Consider the following 14,941-nt stretch of genomic DNA (forward strand, 5'->3'; position numbering starts at 1 on the left):
CTTTTCCCTTTCCTTTTGGAGAAGGAGTAGCAGCTCTCAGGACAAGTGCTTTGTTCCCCTTTGCTGGTGGTGAAGGAGTAGCAGCCTTTGTCGCTGTTTTTCCTTTTGCTTTAGTAGTTGTCGCTGCTGTTTTTGTTTTTCTTTTTGCTTCAGGAGCAGCAACTGCTTTCTTTCCTTTGGTTTTTGTTGTTTTTGTAAACCAAAAGTTTTGTACACATTACATATTACAGGCAGATAATAATATGTAGCACACATATCAATTTGAGATGCTATCATTACATATCAATAACTACAAATTGCAGACAACATATTGATATGTAGTACATATATAAAACATATGAATCACACACTGCATGTCAATATGTTGTGTCAAATTACATACACAACAGATGAAAAACATGTAAAACATATGACTCACAGAGATGTTGTGTTTCTATTGAACAAAAAACATATGAATCACACATTGCATGTCAATATGTTGTCTCAAATTACATATACAACATATGAAAACATGTATACCAGACACTACATACAAAGATCTAGTGATTCCATTGAGCATAGAAATCAAAAAGAAAAACGACAACAACTTACCTATTTTCTGATCGATATGTTTCTTCCTCTTTGTTGGTGAAGGAGTAACAACTTTACTCTTACTTATTGTTATTGGTGAAGGAGTAACATCAGGGGGGGTTTCTTCGGGGTTTGTTGTTGGTGAATCATCATCGTTTTTTCTTCTTCTTTTTGCTGGAGAAGGGTTTTCTTCTGTAATTGTCCTCTTAATTTTTCTATTCAATACCATTTTCTCTATTCAATTGAATGAAATTAAAATTAGGTCTGAAAATTAAGTTTTCTGTAACTGTTGTTGATAGATTTTCGATTTCAAATTTCGTTAATTGTTGTTGATGACCTTTATCGATTTCGTTTTCCTGTAACTGATTTCAAATTTCGGTAACTGAATTTGAAAGAAGGGAGAGAACTGAGAGAGAAGAAACTGAAAACTAAGAAGAAGAAAAATGAAAAAGGAACTGAAATAATCCAGTGTTATGGGTATAAAGGTAATTGCCACTGTTTTTAAACATTTTTGGACCAGTGGATAATTTGTTTATCCCGCTGGACTACACAGTAATCCCGGGTCGGGTTCTAGGACTAAACAGGAAATTCCTATTTAAGATTTTTATCGGGTCCTTTTCCAGGTCCATCCGTATAGGAACCGCACCCGGAACCGATTAAAATTACGGGGTCCGGTTCCGGGTAGTATATTACCCGGGCCCGATGGTCACATTGGAACCCCCTTGATACATTTAATGCCTTTGTTAGCTAGGTATAGCTCAGCGCCAACCCAACGTCATTGGAATGGTATAATGAACGTAATCATGTACATAAAAGTAACCATTGACATAAAAAAAATTTATCCCTGCAAAGACATAAAAAGGAATGCTAAAGGAATTGAAATACAAAGGTTGTTGATTATGAAGGAACAATAATATCTTCTCCAACGAAAGTAATTAGGGGGAGATATGGTAGATTATTTTCTAAGTCATTATCGATATTCAGTTTCGAAAAGTACATGACTAAAGAAACTGTCTGGTACAACTCTGAATGTAATCAGGGATGCCGACATCAGGGAGAGGATCCAAGGATATGATGTCGACATATTTTACTCGGAAATTGAAGATGTTTCGTACTCTTTTTCCCTTCGACCGAGAATAATTTTCCAAAATGGTTTTGTTACTCAACAAGGTTTTTAGCGAGACAACACTAAAAACATCAAGTATGTTGAACGTTGAAGACATAAAGATCGCGTTGATATTACTGAAAATATCTGAATCAAAGAAATGAAACGCGATATTTCGTTAAGAAATGTAACTGTAAAGACCCTCAAGCTCGTCAACGCTATTAGACTAGTCAAGAGACGATTTAGCCGCTAATGAATCAATTAGTTTAACACGAACGTTAATAAATAGAAATTAATATAACACCGATCTAGATACGAAATTAGTACCATTCGATAGGTTTCGAAAAGTTATGCAGAATGGAATACTCGAACGTGTCAATCGGATACCGGACGAAGAAGATATCAATGGATAAGTATGAAGGGAAAAATAGTAACTTCGTAGCTTAGTTGTATGGCTGCTCTTATCTTTACCAAGTGTCGTGGAATTTGGTGTGGTCGTGTCAAAACCAAACCGAGAAGATAAAACTCAATCTCTTTTATTTTCTTCTCCATTCTTCTATTATCTTCTTTCTCTCTTTCTCATCTGTTCTTCATTCTTTTTCCTCCTGTCGTCTCCAAATCAAACATGAGCTTGGTGTTTGTGAGTTGAGTAGGTAAATTTCTATAAAATGATGATCTGAGTGAGGTGGTGATGGTGTTGGGTTGATTTAGTCTGAAGAGAAGAAGAAATTGATGTTTTCTGTTAGTGAAGTTAGGGGTTCCATAAAGATTTGTTCTGAGAAGATGTTGAGGATGAAATTGAAGGTTTAAGAGAAAGATTGGAGATGGGTTTGTAGTGAATTAAGTTTAGGTCTAAGAATTAAGTGAGATTATGAGTTAGGGTTTGAGATTTGGTAAACTGAAGTTGTTTTGAAATTACAGATTGATGGATTCTAGATGATGAAGAGCTAAGGTTATCTGAGTTGCAGTTCGAATTTAACCGGATAATTAGATAAGTTTGTTCAATTGAGGTTTAGAATTGGGTGGTTAGTGGATTCGATTTTCATGAATTATGGTTTCTGAGTTTTGATATTGATTGAAGATGAATGACAAATTGAAGATGAAATCAAGTAATTAAGAGGGGTTTCTGTATAATTGATGATGTGTAACTGTTTTTGATGAAGAATCAGTAAGTTAAGGTTTCATGTTCTTCTCAATTAAGAACTAGAGATTCACGGGAAAGCTTAGGGAAGAATTAGAAGTTGGAATAGAAGGATTCGAGATGGGTTTTGAAGATTTGGGAGTATTAGAATGAAACTGTTTGTGAAATCAAAGTCTCAAATGATGAAACTGGTGTTGGTGATGTACTTCAAATCTGGAACGATAATTCTAGGGTTCAATTGAAGTAAGTGGTGAAGTTATCTTGAGGTAATACATTTCTCTGAAAATTGAGTAAAGTTATTATTGTTTTGCTGAGTTTAAGAAATTGTTAATGAGCAAAGATTGAAATTGAGATGAATGTGTGTGTTTTGGAATGGACCTGAGGCTTGAGAATGACTAGTGGTGTTACTTTAACTGTGTTTGTGTTGCTGGTAATGTGATTGAGTTATGAAAGTAGGATAACTGTGTTCGATATGAATTTGGTGTTGATTGAAGTTGTGTGATTGTTAATGGACTCACAGTTGAGTGAGATGAATGGGGTATGTGATGGAGATGAAATTGTTTATCAGTGATGATGTATTGAGATGCAACTGAAGTTAACTGGTGTTGCAGGGAATTATTATAAGTTGAGATTAGTGATTGTGTTTGAATGGCTGTAAGTGAATGTATTGGTGCAGAGTTGCTTTAGTTAAGTTTCAATTGCAGTTAGTTTTACAGGTTGAGATTCAGTTTGTTTGTGCCATGGGGTTGGTGTTGGAAATTAATGAGATGGTGGTGATGTTGGTGTTGTCTGTGTAGATGAGTCTGCAGTTAAAGATGTTGCTTGGAACTGCATTGGCAGGTAAACTAAGTTTGTATTTGTATACAATTATGAAGTCTTGATGGATTATATGTATTGTTGTAATGTTGTAAGATAGTATTTGAACTGTTAGTTTCACAGAACCAACAAGCTTATGTGATTCAGACCTGTCAGCTGTCTAGCTAGATGATTCTCAGACTTAGTTAATCTGTTTTAGTGTGTCTGACTGAGTTAACCAGATTTGACTCGGTAGACTTTGATCGAGTCGACTCTGTTGAGTCATATTGACCCAATTGACCGATTTAGACTTTGACTATTTGACCCTTGACCTTGACTTGACCTTAGACGTTGACTGTTAGAGACCCGTTGACTGTTAGTTTGACCGTTAGTGACCGTTAGTTGATCCAACTAGACTGGGCCTTAGTTTAATGGGCCTATTTAATGAACTTGGGCTTATAGCCAGTTTTCCTAAGGAACTTGTATTGGACCTTTGTGGTCAAATATAGCCTTTGATTCCTTCTACTGAGTGTAGATATTTATAAGACTTAGCTATCAGACTATAGAACCAACCTAATTTAATTAGTAAACCTTAGTTATGCCAAGGATATAGAGTGATAAATAAATGGACTTAGAACCATTAGTTAGACGTGTATGAGCCTTGTATGAGCCTTTTGGCTAAACTCTTAGAGTGCTTCTTTGATTAATAGTTAGTTATTAACAACGATCGATTCAAGGGACGAACCAGTGGATCGTGGATCTCGAGGTAGGCGTGGCTTGTCATCAAAAGAGGTGGGAATACTTTTAACTCTTTTGTGATTATTGTTGCTTTCTTTTACCAAAGTTTATGTTTAAAAAATTCATGCATAGTTTGGTTGTGCTTTCCCTGCATTGTTTAACTTTGATTTACGAAAGTTCTGTTATTTCTTTTAATTTTTCCATTGCTTGGAAAGGAATTGTAATGCTTTGTTTGTCTTTATGAATTGTTTGGGAAATAAGAATTTTCATTTGATTGTTTGGAAATGAGAATTTCCATCTGTGGTATATAGGATAATGCTTCTTCATTTATATCTACATTAATTTGAGCTTTTATGCAATCATTAGGTGCGTGACGAGTCACCATTATTATATATTGTTTGGAAGGAGTTAGTTCCATATACATGATTGTTTACCTATGTGAAATTGATTGCGCTTTGACGTTTAGGGAAAACATGAATTGTTTTCAAATCATTTTCAATGATTACATGAAAGTTAAATGTTAATTCCTGCGGGCACCTCTTTTAGAGATGATGTGCTCATCCATTCCCGCTTTCAGTTTCAGAGACGGATCAGAGTTGCGCAGCGAAAACTCCGAGAAGTTGACTTCGTTAGTTGGTTATATTCTGATATGTTTATTATGTTGTATATTCTATTCGTAAACCATTTGACTATTGTATATGTATCATTTGAGAGGAGTTCTTGTATATATATTTCTGAGCGGGGTTAGTTTTGGGTTAAGTTTTGTAGCACATTTCTTAGTTGAATGATTAAGTATATGATTTAGATTTCTAGTGCCTCTATTTTTAGTTAATCTCTTGGATTAATCAGCTGCTACCTGCTAGCTTTGGGGGCTCTACAGTAACTTTCAGAATCAACAACAGGGTCTTGAAACATTCAAGTCACCAAAGTAATGTGTGATAAACTCCTTTTGACTGCATTAGACTCATGAAAATTGTCTGACATCAGGGGAGCATCTAATGGTGTGTTGAACTCTTTTCCTTTACCGAGGTTACTTTTTCCCACGGGGTTTTGTTGCTCGGCAAGGTTTTTAATGAGACAACAACAAACACCGGAAATTAACTTCCCTACTAAGCCTATTGTCTTTCCACAAGGATTTTCTGCCTTAGAGTGGTGAGGCAACTAATCAACTTCAATGAAGCAAAGTGATCATCTGCAACGGATCACCTTTACTTGCATGTGTCATGTTGTACTTTTTCTCCTTCGTCAAGGTTTTGTCCCAATGGGTTTCCTTGTCAAGGTTTTAATGAGATAACATATACGCATCCAATTATGTTCTAAGTTTACTTAATGTTGTACTCTTTTTATTTGGTTCAGGTTTTGTCCCTCTGGGTTTCCCTGACGAAGTTTTAACGAGGCAATTAACTTAGACTCATCGATCTGTGAAGATCGTATTGCATGTGATGAACTACATGTAAAGTAAGAGACAACATGTGAAGTACTACATGGATCGTATCACCAAGGTTTTATCCCACTGGGTTTTTCCTTGTCAAAGTTTTAGTAAGGCAATTGATTTTGGCACAAGTCATCAAGGAGAGAACGACTTTGAAGAACTACATTTAAAGCACTATATGTGAAGCACTATGTATAAAACTTTGTTATTGAACCGCACAAGGGGGAGTGTTATAGGGCATGTGGCCCATGGATGTACGGTCCATTAGATGAATAAGTCTTCCCTTTCCTGTATATAAGAGAACATTATATGTATGTAATAGATTGATGCCTTTTTATCAATACAAATTTTTTTCCTTCTCTATCTCTTGCTTTAACCTAATTGTTAATCCAAAAATAAAAATTAACTTTATACTAATAAAGTTGGGTGAGGATACTTTGTGTTTTTTCAAGCGCCCGAAGAATTGTTTAGTTAGTAACGACACTAGTAGTGGTTTTGGTAGCTTTATTTTTCATAGATTAGGCGTTGCTATTCAAAAAGGTGTTGGAGCCCAGCTTGTTGCTAGGTTACCAACCAAAAGCTTTGTATAATGATTAATTCAGTATTTATTATATTATATGAGACTAATAAATATTGATATTAATAATAAATAATTGTTTTTATATTTAAAATATAAAATATATATTTTCCTTAAATTTATATACAATCAGAAATATTAGTTTAATTATAAAAAAGTTAAATTACTTTAATACTATTTTATAATTATATAATAATAGTTATAATTTATTAGATTATTTATATATTATTTTATAATTATAGAACAATAATTATAATTTATTAGATAATTTATATATTGAAGGAAAACAAATTACTTTAATACTATTTTGATCTTTAGAAGCATTATTCTTTTATACAGTTTTATTAGTTTATCTTTTAATAGAAATATTTTTCTATTAAAAGATAAAAATTAGTTTCTGTTAATTAAAATTAATTTTATAAATTAACTAAAATTAATAAAATATTATTTTTTTATAAACAATTAACAATTTTCGAAATAAACTTACTAGAGAATTAAATTTAAACAAATAAGTATTGAAAAAATGAAATATATTCAAAACATGCGAAACACAAAAATTTAGAAGGATGAAATTTATTTTCTAGGTGAAACTCCCTATAATTTAAACTTCATCCGTGCCAACCGGATCATTGATGTGCAAAATCAATGATATTTTATCTCGGAAAACATAAAACTGTAAAAATGCCTCTCCAAGAAGGCTTCAACTGTTCCAAAGGAGGAAATGTAAAATGGATAATTTAGAAAACAGCCTTCGTACATAACGCATTACCTGATTCTCTAGTTTAAATTATTTAGTCAATTTCCAAATAGCAGCAACGTCGGACCAAAAAGAATAAGAAAATTCTACTTCATTGAGGAACTGTTCCTAGCTAGCACAAACATATTTATCCTCCTCGTGGCGGGTTTCTTTCCTTTTCAGACCGCAGATTGTCCAAAGTCCTAGCAACGAGCATCAGTCTTGGGTCATCTGCGGGTATTTCTCGGTCCTGATATTTGATTACAGAGTTAATTGTCACAAGAAATTAACTGATGCCACAAATAAACTGGTAACAACAAGATGCAATAAAAAAGCACTCATCAAGCGAGAAAGGGCAAACAGACTCACTTTTAAACCTTTGTGATATGCTTCAACAGCAGGGAGGTTAACATACACTTGGCGAGCTTGCATCAGATCCCAAATGTAATTTGCAGTGGCATATCCTCCCGTCTGTAGACCATACCCAAACCTTAATCAGTTGACCAGTCTTACCCCCATAAAGAGGATTTTTTTATTTTTTTTTGGGTTGGGTTGGGGTGGTGGTGGTGGTGGGTGGGGTGGGGTGGTGGTGGTGGTGGTGGTGGTGGTGGTGGTGTTGGGTGAGGATCTCTTCTTTCAGTCTTGAAGACCTCTCAAGAGCCATGAAATTGGTAGGTAAAGAAAATGGCCAACATAAATAGAAGCTATTGTGAATCAGGAACCAATTAAAACCACAGATAATGTGACAATAGTTACTTTTTTTAGGAGGAAGGAAACTAATTATATGATTTCCGATAGCATTATAAGAGCATATACAGACAATCACTAGCTCACCTTTTCGCTAGAGGCTGCAAAAAGAAGCTCACTTCCCATCTTTGAGTTCAAGAAGAAATTTCTAGCATTCATCTTTTCCTGTATATAAATAGAGCAAAAGTGTTATGGAGCTCAAGGCAAGATTGGCAGTATGACATGAGATATTTAGAGATCATACTGTTTATATGAATAGAAGATAACTATACCAGTGTCTCTGTAGCAAGTTGCATCCCTTTTGGGGTATGTCCAATCATGGCTCCCTCAATTAGTGTCTACATCAACACAACATAAGTTCCATTATTAGCTTATATAATTTAAAGGAAGGCTTATCTTTCGAATCCCACAGCTAAACAATGTAAAACAGTGCCGAATCCCTAGAGCCAACTTTCTTCGCAGAAGATACATACATTCTCTGCTCCACTAAATAAGTTGACATACTTGCATTGAAGATGTATGCACAAACAATTCTATGTTCCTAAAATATTAAACTTTATTTTAGGGGATCAACATGTCCGTACTGAGATATATAACAAGTTCATGTTCGACAGACGCTCTGAGCTTTAGTAAGTGATTGATAAGAAACCAGAAGCGATTAACTAACCACATAGAGTTCTATAGCGGGCATTTTAGAGCTGATATGGTCCTCAAATGCCTTAACACCAGCATCGAAGTCTCCACAGTTCATGTAGCACCTGCTTGAAATGGCATTAAGCATTAGAGAGGCTATGTAACTGTCATGTCCGCAAATAAGAACTGTTAAACGAACACCAGGAAGACAGACTGGTAAATCAGAAATAAAGATATATGACAACTGAAATCATGTGGACTAAGCTTGATGCAACAAAAGGAACGCTCTATAAACGAATTCCACAGACGACTTGGTTTCTCATCATTATTCACTAACATTCACGTTTACATAAATATATTTATTTATTATTTTGGAAACTAAAAGCAGTTAAAAATTACCTCACTGCTTGCATTGTAATATAGCCATCGCGATCTTTTCCATCCTTCTTGAGCATTTCCAGAATGGTCTCCATTGCCTGAAATGAGCACGGATTAAAAAAACGTATATTGTATACACATGTAAAAGTTAATAAATTGAAACACAAAACTTACATTTAGAGTGATGGAAAAACCCACAAAACAAGTCAACTTATAAAGCATTGGACAATATAAGAATTATATTAGTTTGGTAGTATTAATTGCACCTCAAAGCATCTGTTTTAGACAACTATTACATCGTAAGACTCAAGCATGATTTTTCCCTAATTCCAAAATGAAGTTAACAGATCATACCAGACAAGATTTGTAGAACCCAACCTTGGATTCAGTCCACTTAGATCCCAAAGACACCTAGGCTACTTCCAATATATGCATTAGCGTTTACTATATCTCATCTCATTCTTGGATTAAATAGCACGGAAAAACGTACAATATATATACATATATATACCTGTTTATTCTTAAGATCAGCGCATGCATGAAGTGCAACATGATAAACTGTTAGTGGCTTAAACAGGAATCCTCCCCTATTAACAAAATCAGAAGTAGGAATGTTGTATAACTCTTCCTCAGAAATGTTATTCATCCGGTTCTCTGCGGAGGTACTCGACGATTCCACAGATGACCGTGCTCCTTTTGACTGCTCCACAAGCTCGATAATCTTCTTGCGTGAAAGTAAACCATCAGAAAACACAGAATAATTGAGATTAAAGGGCAGAACTAAAGCAACTAAACGGTACTACACGCCACATACTTTAGCAATGGTCTCGTCTGTTACAGGTTTCTTGTTTTTATGTGCTGTTATAAGTCCAGCGTAGAAGTACTTGTTCAAAGCAAGACCAGCTGCAGTCATATCACTGACAATACCTTTCCTGCAATATATTCAGAATCATCTACTTGGTAAAACAATATCATAGTTAAAGCCTCGATTCTCAATTAACATCCCCCAGGGACAAGGGGTCATGGAAATTCTATCCCAAGAGTCCTCAATTAACTCCGTAATCAAAAGTAACAGTTTAAGATTAGACAACAGATTACATACACTTGATCTATTCGGCCGCTTGATGCACATGTGTTTAGTAGACAAATAAATGTTTGCCCATTTAGTTTGACATTATTAATCTTCATTTCTTCCAATATCTTTAGTTTCAAAGAAAAAAGGAAAGGTTTAGAAACTCAATGCTTCATTCTGCAGCAGAAAATCTAAACAACAAAAGATGAAGTAAACATTTGAAATTTTGATAGTTATAGAAATGAAATCTCACTCGGATTGCAAGCTCAGAATTCCCGCATTTTCCGCATAATGAGATTAAGAAATTGTATAAAGCAACCTAAAATATAAAAGGAAGAACAAATTAAGATTGGGATAAGTAACAACCAAAAGACGATACAGATTATTAGAAAAATTAAAGGCAACTAACATAAAGATTAATATAGGCACAAGCTAAAAAAGGAAGCAACTGAGAAATTCAATGTAATGGAAGAACATCTATAAATTTCTCAAAACTAATGGTAAATTTCTTGAATTGCCTCTTGTTCGGATAGTTCAGTCCATTGCTCTATGCAAATGAGAGTATCCCAACGTTGCTTCTCTAAACATGTAACCCGGCTTCTATATATCACAAACCTAAAAGTAAAAGAGTTATTATTACTGGTGATACTTACGTCTGGGACTAAACCCATAGCTTTCATCTGATCTCTAAAATAGAAAGCATCTTGCAACCTCGCTCCTTTCATTGACCCAATAATCAACGAATGAAATGATTCTCTTGATGGCTGTATACCATCCAGTAGCATATCGTTATATGCATCTCTCAACAAAAACGCCCTAAAACCAAAAAATTGCACGAATTAAGCCCAAAATGAAAATTGAGAAGCAAACGAATGAATAATGATGAAATCCTACTTACTTTCTCTGAGAAGTTAACGAAGAGAAGACAGTGTTGTATTCAGCAAGATTAATGGCGTAGTTTCTTCTATCATATTGTTCAGGTGTAGCAGCATCGGAGAAGTTTCTAACACCGATCAGTCTAACTAATGATGATCTTCCATGTTGAACAATTATTGATTGAATGAGCTTCATAGGTAGATAAACCCTTTCTCGCTTTTGTTGAAAAGGGGTTTTAGATTTACAAAGGGAGAGTTCAATTTCTATTTTTCTTTTCCTCTCATAAATCGCCACTAAAAATGTTTCCTTGACCGCAGATCAATGGGTCGCCGAATTAGTACGGTATGTAATGACTCGGCCGATACACTGACCAGCTGCAGATTTATGAGAGGTGTGTGTATCTAGTTTGAGGCCTACCAATACAAGGACAAAAAGAGATATTTTGAAGTAAAATCAAAAACCCCTTATCCAACTATTTTAGTGTTGAATAGCGGTTTAATTCTGAGTTTAAAATTGGACAAGGTCCGGGATTTTTCTGTATTTGCGGTTTCCTCGTTAACAAAATCTTGTGTGTGCTATTTACTTTACTATTGTGCGTTAATCCTAATCACTTGATATTGATCCTATAGAAAAACAGTTTCGGACCGTAAGTATTATCAAGTGAATATCAAGTTGTCGTATTGTCATGACTTTTTCCATAGACGATCACACTTGGTATCAGTCTTATAGGTTGATATTAGGGTTGTCAATGGAGATCTGATATCCGATAGCCGTTTCCGAATATCCGGATTCCGATAAGTCAATTTTCGACTAACGGTTATCGATATCGGAACCGGAAAACTTACCTGAATTTTATGCATTATCATAACGGAACCGGCTGAGGCAGTTTCTGTTACAATAATATCCGATACCGTTAACGTGTGGTCTACACGTACCAAAATCCATATATCCCCTTCAGTGTATATTATTCTCTCATTTCTTTGACACAAACTAGAGAGGAAAAAAGAGAAAAAGATAGAAAAAAACTCACCTCCCCTGATTCTTATAATCATCTTATTATATTCAATCAAATTAGGGTCTCTATTCATGAGTGATTACTGATTAAAACTAGGGTTTTCTTCTTCTATTTCTTATGAGTTCAATTTCGATCTTACAAACTAAATTTTCAATTTAGGGTTTTCAAATTAGGGTTTTCAAAATTGATTCGTAAAATTAATCATGTACCAAACCGAAAGAGAATCCAATCATGTTGGTTCCTCAATCAATCCCTCATTTTCAATGGCATCACAATTACAAGAACATACAGGTGTTCAAGGTTCAGGAATTAACTCAACACTTGTTACACTTGCGACTTGTCCCAGAAAAGAAGGAGAAGTAGAGGAAGATCCAGTTGCAGTCATTTTCAGTGGCATCACAATTACAAGAACATACATGTGTTCAAGGTTCAAGAATTAACTCAACACCTGTTATACTTGCGGCTCGTCCCAGAGAAGAAGGAGAAGTAGAGGAAGATCCAGTTGTAGCTGAAGAAAAGAAAAAACTACGTTCAACAAGGTCTGATGTATGGCTTGAATTTGAAAGAATTGTTGGAAAGGATAAAGGACCAGATGGGAAGAAGGTTGGGATAATTTTAGCCGAAGTAAGAAGAGAATTGAAGCACCAAGTAACCAAGGAACCAGCCGCTTGAAGTCTCATGTAGCTACCTGCAAAGATAAGCCAGAGAATAAGCTTGGACAAAGAAAGATTACTGCAATCAAAACAGGTAATGCACAAATTAAGTTAGCTAATTGGAAATATGATCATGATGCTACTAGGATACTTGTTGCCAAGATGATTGCTAAGCATGGTTATCCAATCAATATAGTTGAGCATACATATTTTAAAGAGTTTGTTAAGTCTCTGAATCCTGATGCTAAGTGTTACACTAGGAATACAGTTAGGGAAGATATCATGAAACTTTTTGCTGAGTTCAAACTGCAATTAAAAGAACTATTTGACACAATAACATCTAAATGTAGTTTTTAACAACATATATGTGCACATGTAAACATACAAAAGATGGTTATTGTTGTGTGACAATGCATTACATAGATGATGATTGGAAACTTATTAAGAAAACACTAGCATACATTTTAGTGCCATCACCACATACTGGAGAAGTTCCAGCAGATTTTGTGAATCAGTAGCTCTAGAGTGGAACATAAATAATAAGCTTTTTGGTGTAGTTGTTGACAATGCTAGATCCAATGATGTTATGATGGAAAATCTGAAGACTTGGCTTAATAGCAAGGATTGCCTAGTTCTTGAGGGGGATTTGTTCCAAATGAGGTGTAGCAATCATGTATTGCATTTAATTGTATTATGTGGAATAAAAGTAGCTGCTCCATTTAAGGATGAAATTAGAGAGTGTGTGAAATATGTCAGGTCAAGTCAGGCTAGAAAAGAGAGGTTTGGAAATGTTATGGCCCGAGTTAAGCTTCCTGGAAGGTCTTTTAGTTTATATGTGGATACCAGATGGAACTCCACCTTTAAGATACTTAAGGATGCAATTGTTTTGAAACAAACATTTGATAGGCTAGCTGAATTGGATACTGATTTCACTATACTTCAAAAAAAATTTGAGTGGCAATAAGGAATGCATATATATGATTGTTTGGAATTATTTAATGTCATTTCAACCAAATTTGCAGGGATTAAGTATTCCTCAACAAATTTGTATTATAATGGGCTGAAAGAGGTTAATAAATGTATTAAGGGTTGGGAAACTAGTGAGCATGAGTATATCATAAACATGGGATTGCAGATGAGGTCAAAGTTTGAAAGATATTGGAAATAAAGTAACCTGTTGATGGGCATTGGAATTTTTTTAGATCCTAGGTATAAGGCTAGATGGGTAAAGTTTGTTCTTAGGAGAGTACATGGTGTGCCCAACTATCAAACTCACTATAACAATTTTCAGATATCACCCAATGCATTTCTCTTCTTATGAAACCAACACTACAACTTCAGATTATTTTAATAATTCAGCTAGTGGAATGAGTTCAGCTGGATTTGAGATTTCTACATCTACAACAACAAGAAGTGATTTTGGTTATGATGAGTTTATAATGGAAAACAGCATGTTTGAGGCTCAGAAGTCATAGTTGGAGAGATACTTAGATGAACCGGTTCTTCCTAGAGGTACGGCCACTGAAGAATTGAGGTTTGATATATTGAGTTGGTGGAAGAATCATGCTCCTAACTTCCCAACTCTTGAAAAGATTGCAAGAGATGTATTGGTTGTTCCAATGACAAGTGTAGCATCGGAATCAATGTTCAGTACTGGTGGTAGGGTTCTTACAACTCACATCAGTTCATTAGCTCCAGAATGTGTTAATGCATTTGTTTGCTTGAGTGTTTGGCTACCAGATCTCAATGATAGTGATAGTTTTATTACTGGTTGGTAGCTTTCCTTTGATCATTTCCTTTTATATTTATTGCACTGCTATTGCTAACTAAACTAACACATTACATTTTCTTTGAAAATGCAAATGTATAAGGACTAAGGAGTAAGAAAGGACCAAGAAGGAATGCATCTGCAGTTGCACTGCAACAAGTTTCTTACAAGAATCCACATCTCAGTCCAAGAATCCAACTTTTTTGAGTTTTTTTGTTTTTCTTTTGAAAGAACGTGTAATATAACTAAGTAATTTGGAACATCTTTATGTCTTTACTTTGTGTGGCATGGATTTTGAACTGAAAACAACCTCTTTGAGATGAATTTGGGTCTGAAAAACATGTTTTTTTTTAACTTTCTGTCAGATACCAGAATTTATCGGAAAATTATCAGATATCTGATAACTCTAACGTAACGGAACCATAATTGAATTTCATATTTTCCGTCGAAAATTATCGAAAATCTGATATCTGATAATTCTTAACGTAACGGAAGCGGCTGAGCCATTATTCATTTGGATAAGTGTCATTGAAAGCCCTAGTTGATATTAAAAGATTGTGGTGTATTTTGGTTACCTCGTCTTTTCAGTAATCTCTTTCAGGCAAGATAAATAGAAATCATAAAGTTTTCTTCGTCTCGGACTTTTGTGATTCCTCAAGATAGATATCTAAAAAATGATCTTAGTTGATCATTTGAAGATTGTTC

General features: G+C 34.8%; 1 protein-coding gene across 1 annotated transcript; it reads right to left on the minus strand.

Moving 5' to 3' along the window:
* Positions 1 to 6,852: 6,852 nt before the first annotated feature.
* LOC113342106 (pentatricopeptide repeat-containing protein At4g35850, mitochondrial-like) lies at positions 6,853 to 11,106 on the minus strand. The gene is made up of 12 exons (XM_026586760.1): positions 10,823 to 11,106; positions 10,578 to 10,740; positions 10,178 to 10,243; positions 9,955 to 10,052; positions 9,667 to 9,784; positions 9,364 to 9,573; positions 8,874 to 8,950; positions 8,509 to 8,599; positions 8,114 to 8,179; positions 7,929 to 8,006; positions 7,464 to 7,565; positions 6,853 to 7,344 (listed from the first exon to the last, which is right to left on the minus strand). The coding sequence occupies exons 1-12, from the start codon at positions 10,993 to 10,995 to the stop codon at positions 7,243 to 7,245; spliced, it is 1,344 nt and encodes a 447-aa protein (XP_026442545.1). The 5' UTR covers positions 10,996 to 11,106; the 3' UTR covers positions 6,853 to 7,242.
* Between the last annotated feature and the right edge of the window lie 3,835 nt (positions 11,107 to 14,941).

Source organism: Papaver somniferum, unplaced genomic scaffold (genome assembly GCF_003573695.1).
Source record: "Papaver somniferum cultivar HN1 unplaced genomic scaffold, ASM357369v1 unplaced-scaffold_33, whole genome shotgun sequence".
In the NCBI taxonomy this organism is placed as follows: domain Eukaryota; kingdom Viridiplantae; phylum Streptophyta; class Magnoliopsida; order Ranunculales; family Papaveraceae; genus Papaver; species Papaver somniferum.

What these genes read in the sequence shown, in the direction of transcription:
- LOC113342106 (XM_026586760.1), bottom strand. Translation starts at nt 10,995, where the DNA reads ATGAAGCTCATTCAATCAATAATTGTTCAACATGGAAGATCATCATTA. An exon ending in TCGTTAACTTCTCAGAGAAA is followed by an intron (nt 10,741 to 10,822) that starts GTAAGTAGGATT and finishes TTTTGGTTTTAG; the next exon opens with GGCGTTTTTGTTGAGAGATG. An exon ending in CCGCTATAGAACTCTATGTG is followed by an intron (nt 8,180 to 8,508) that starts GTTAGTTAATCG and finishes GTGTTGATGTAG; the next exon opens with ACACTAATTGAGGGAGCCAT.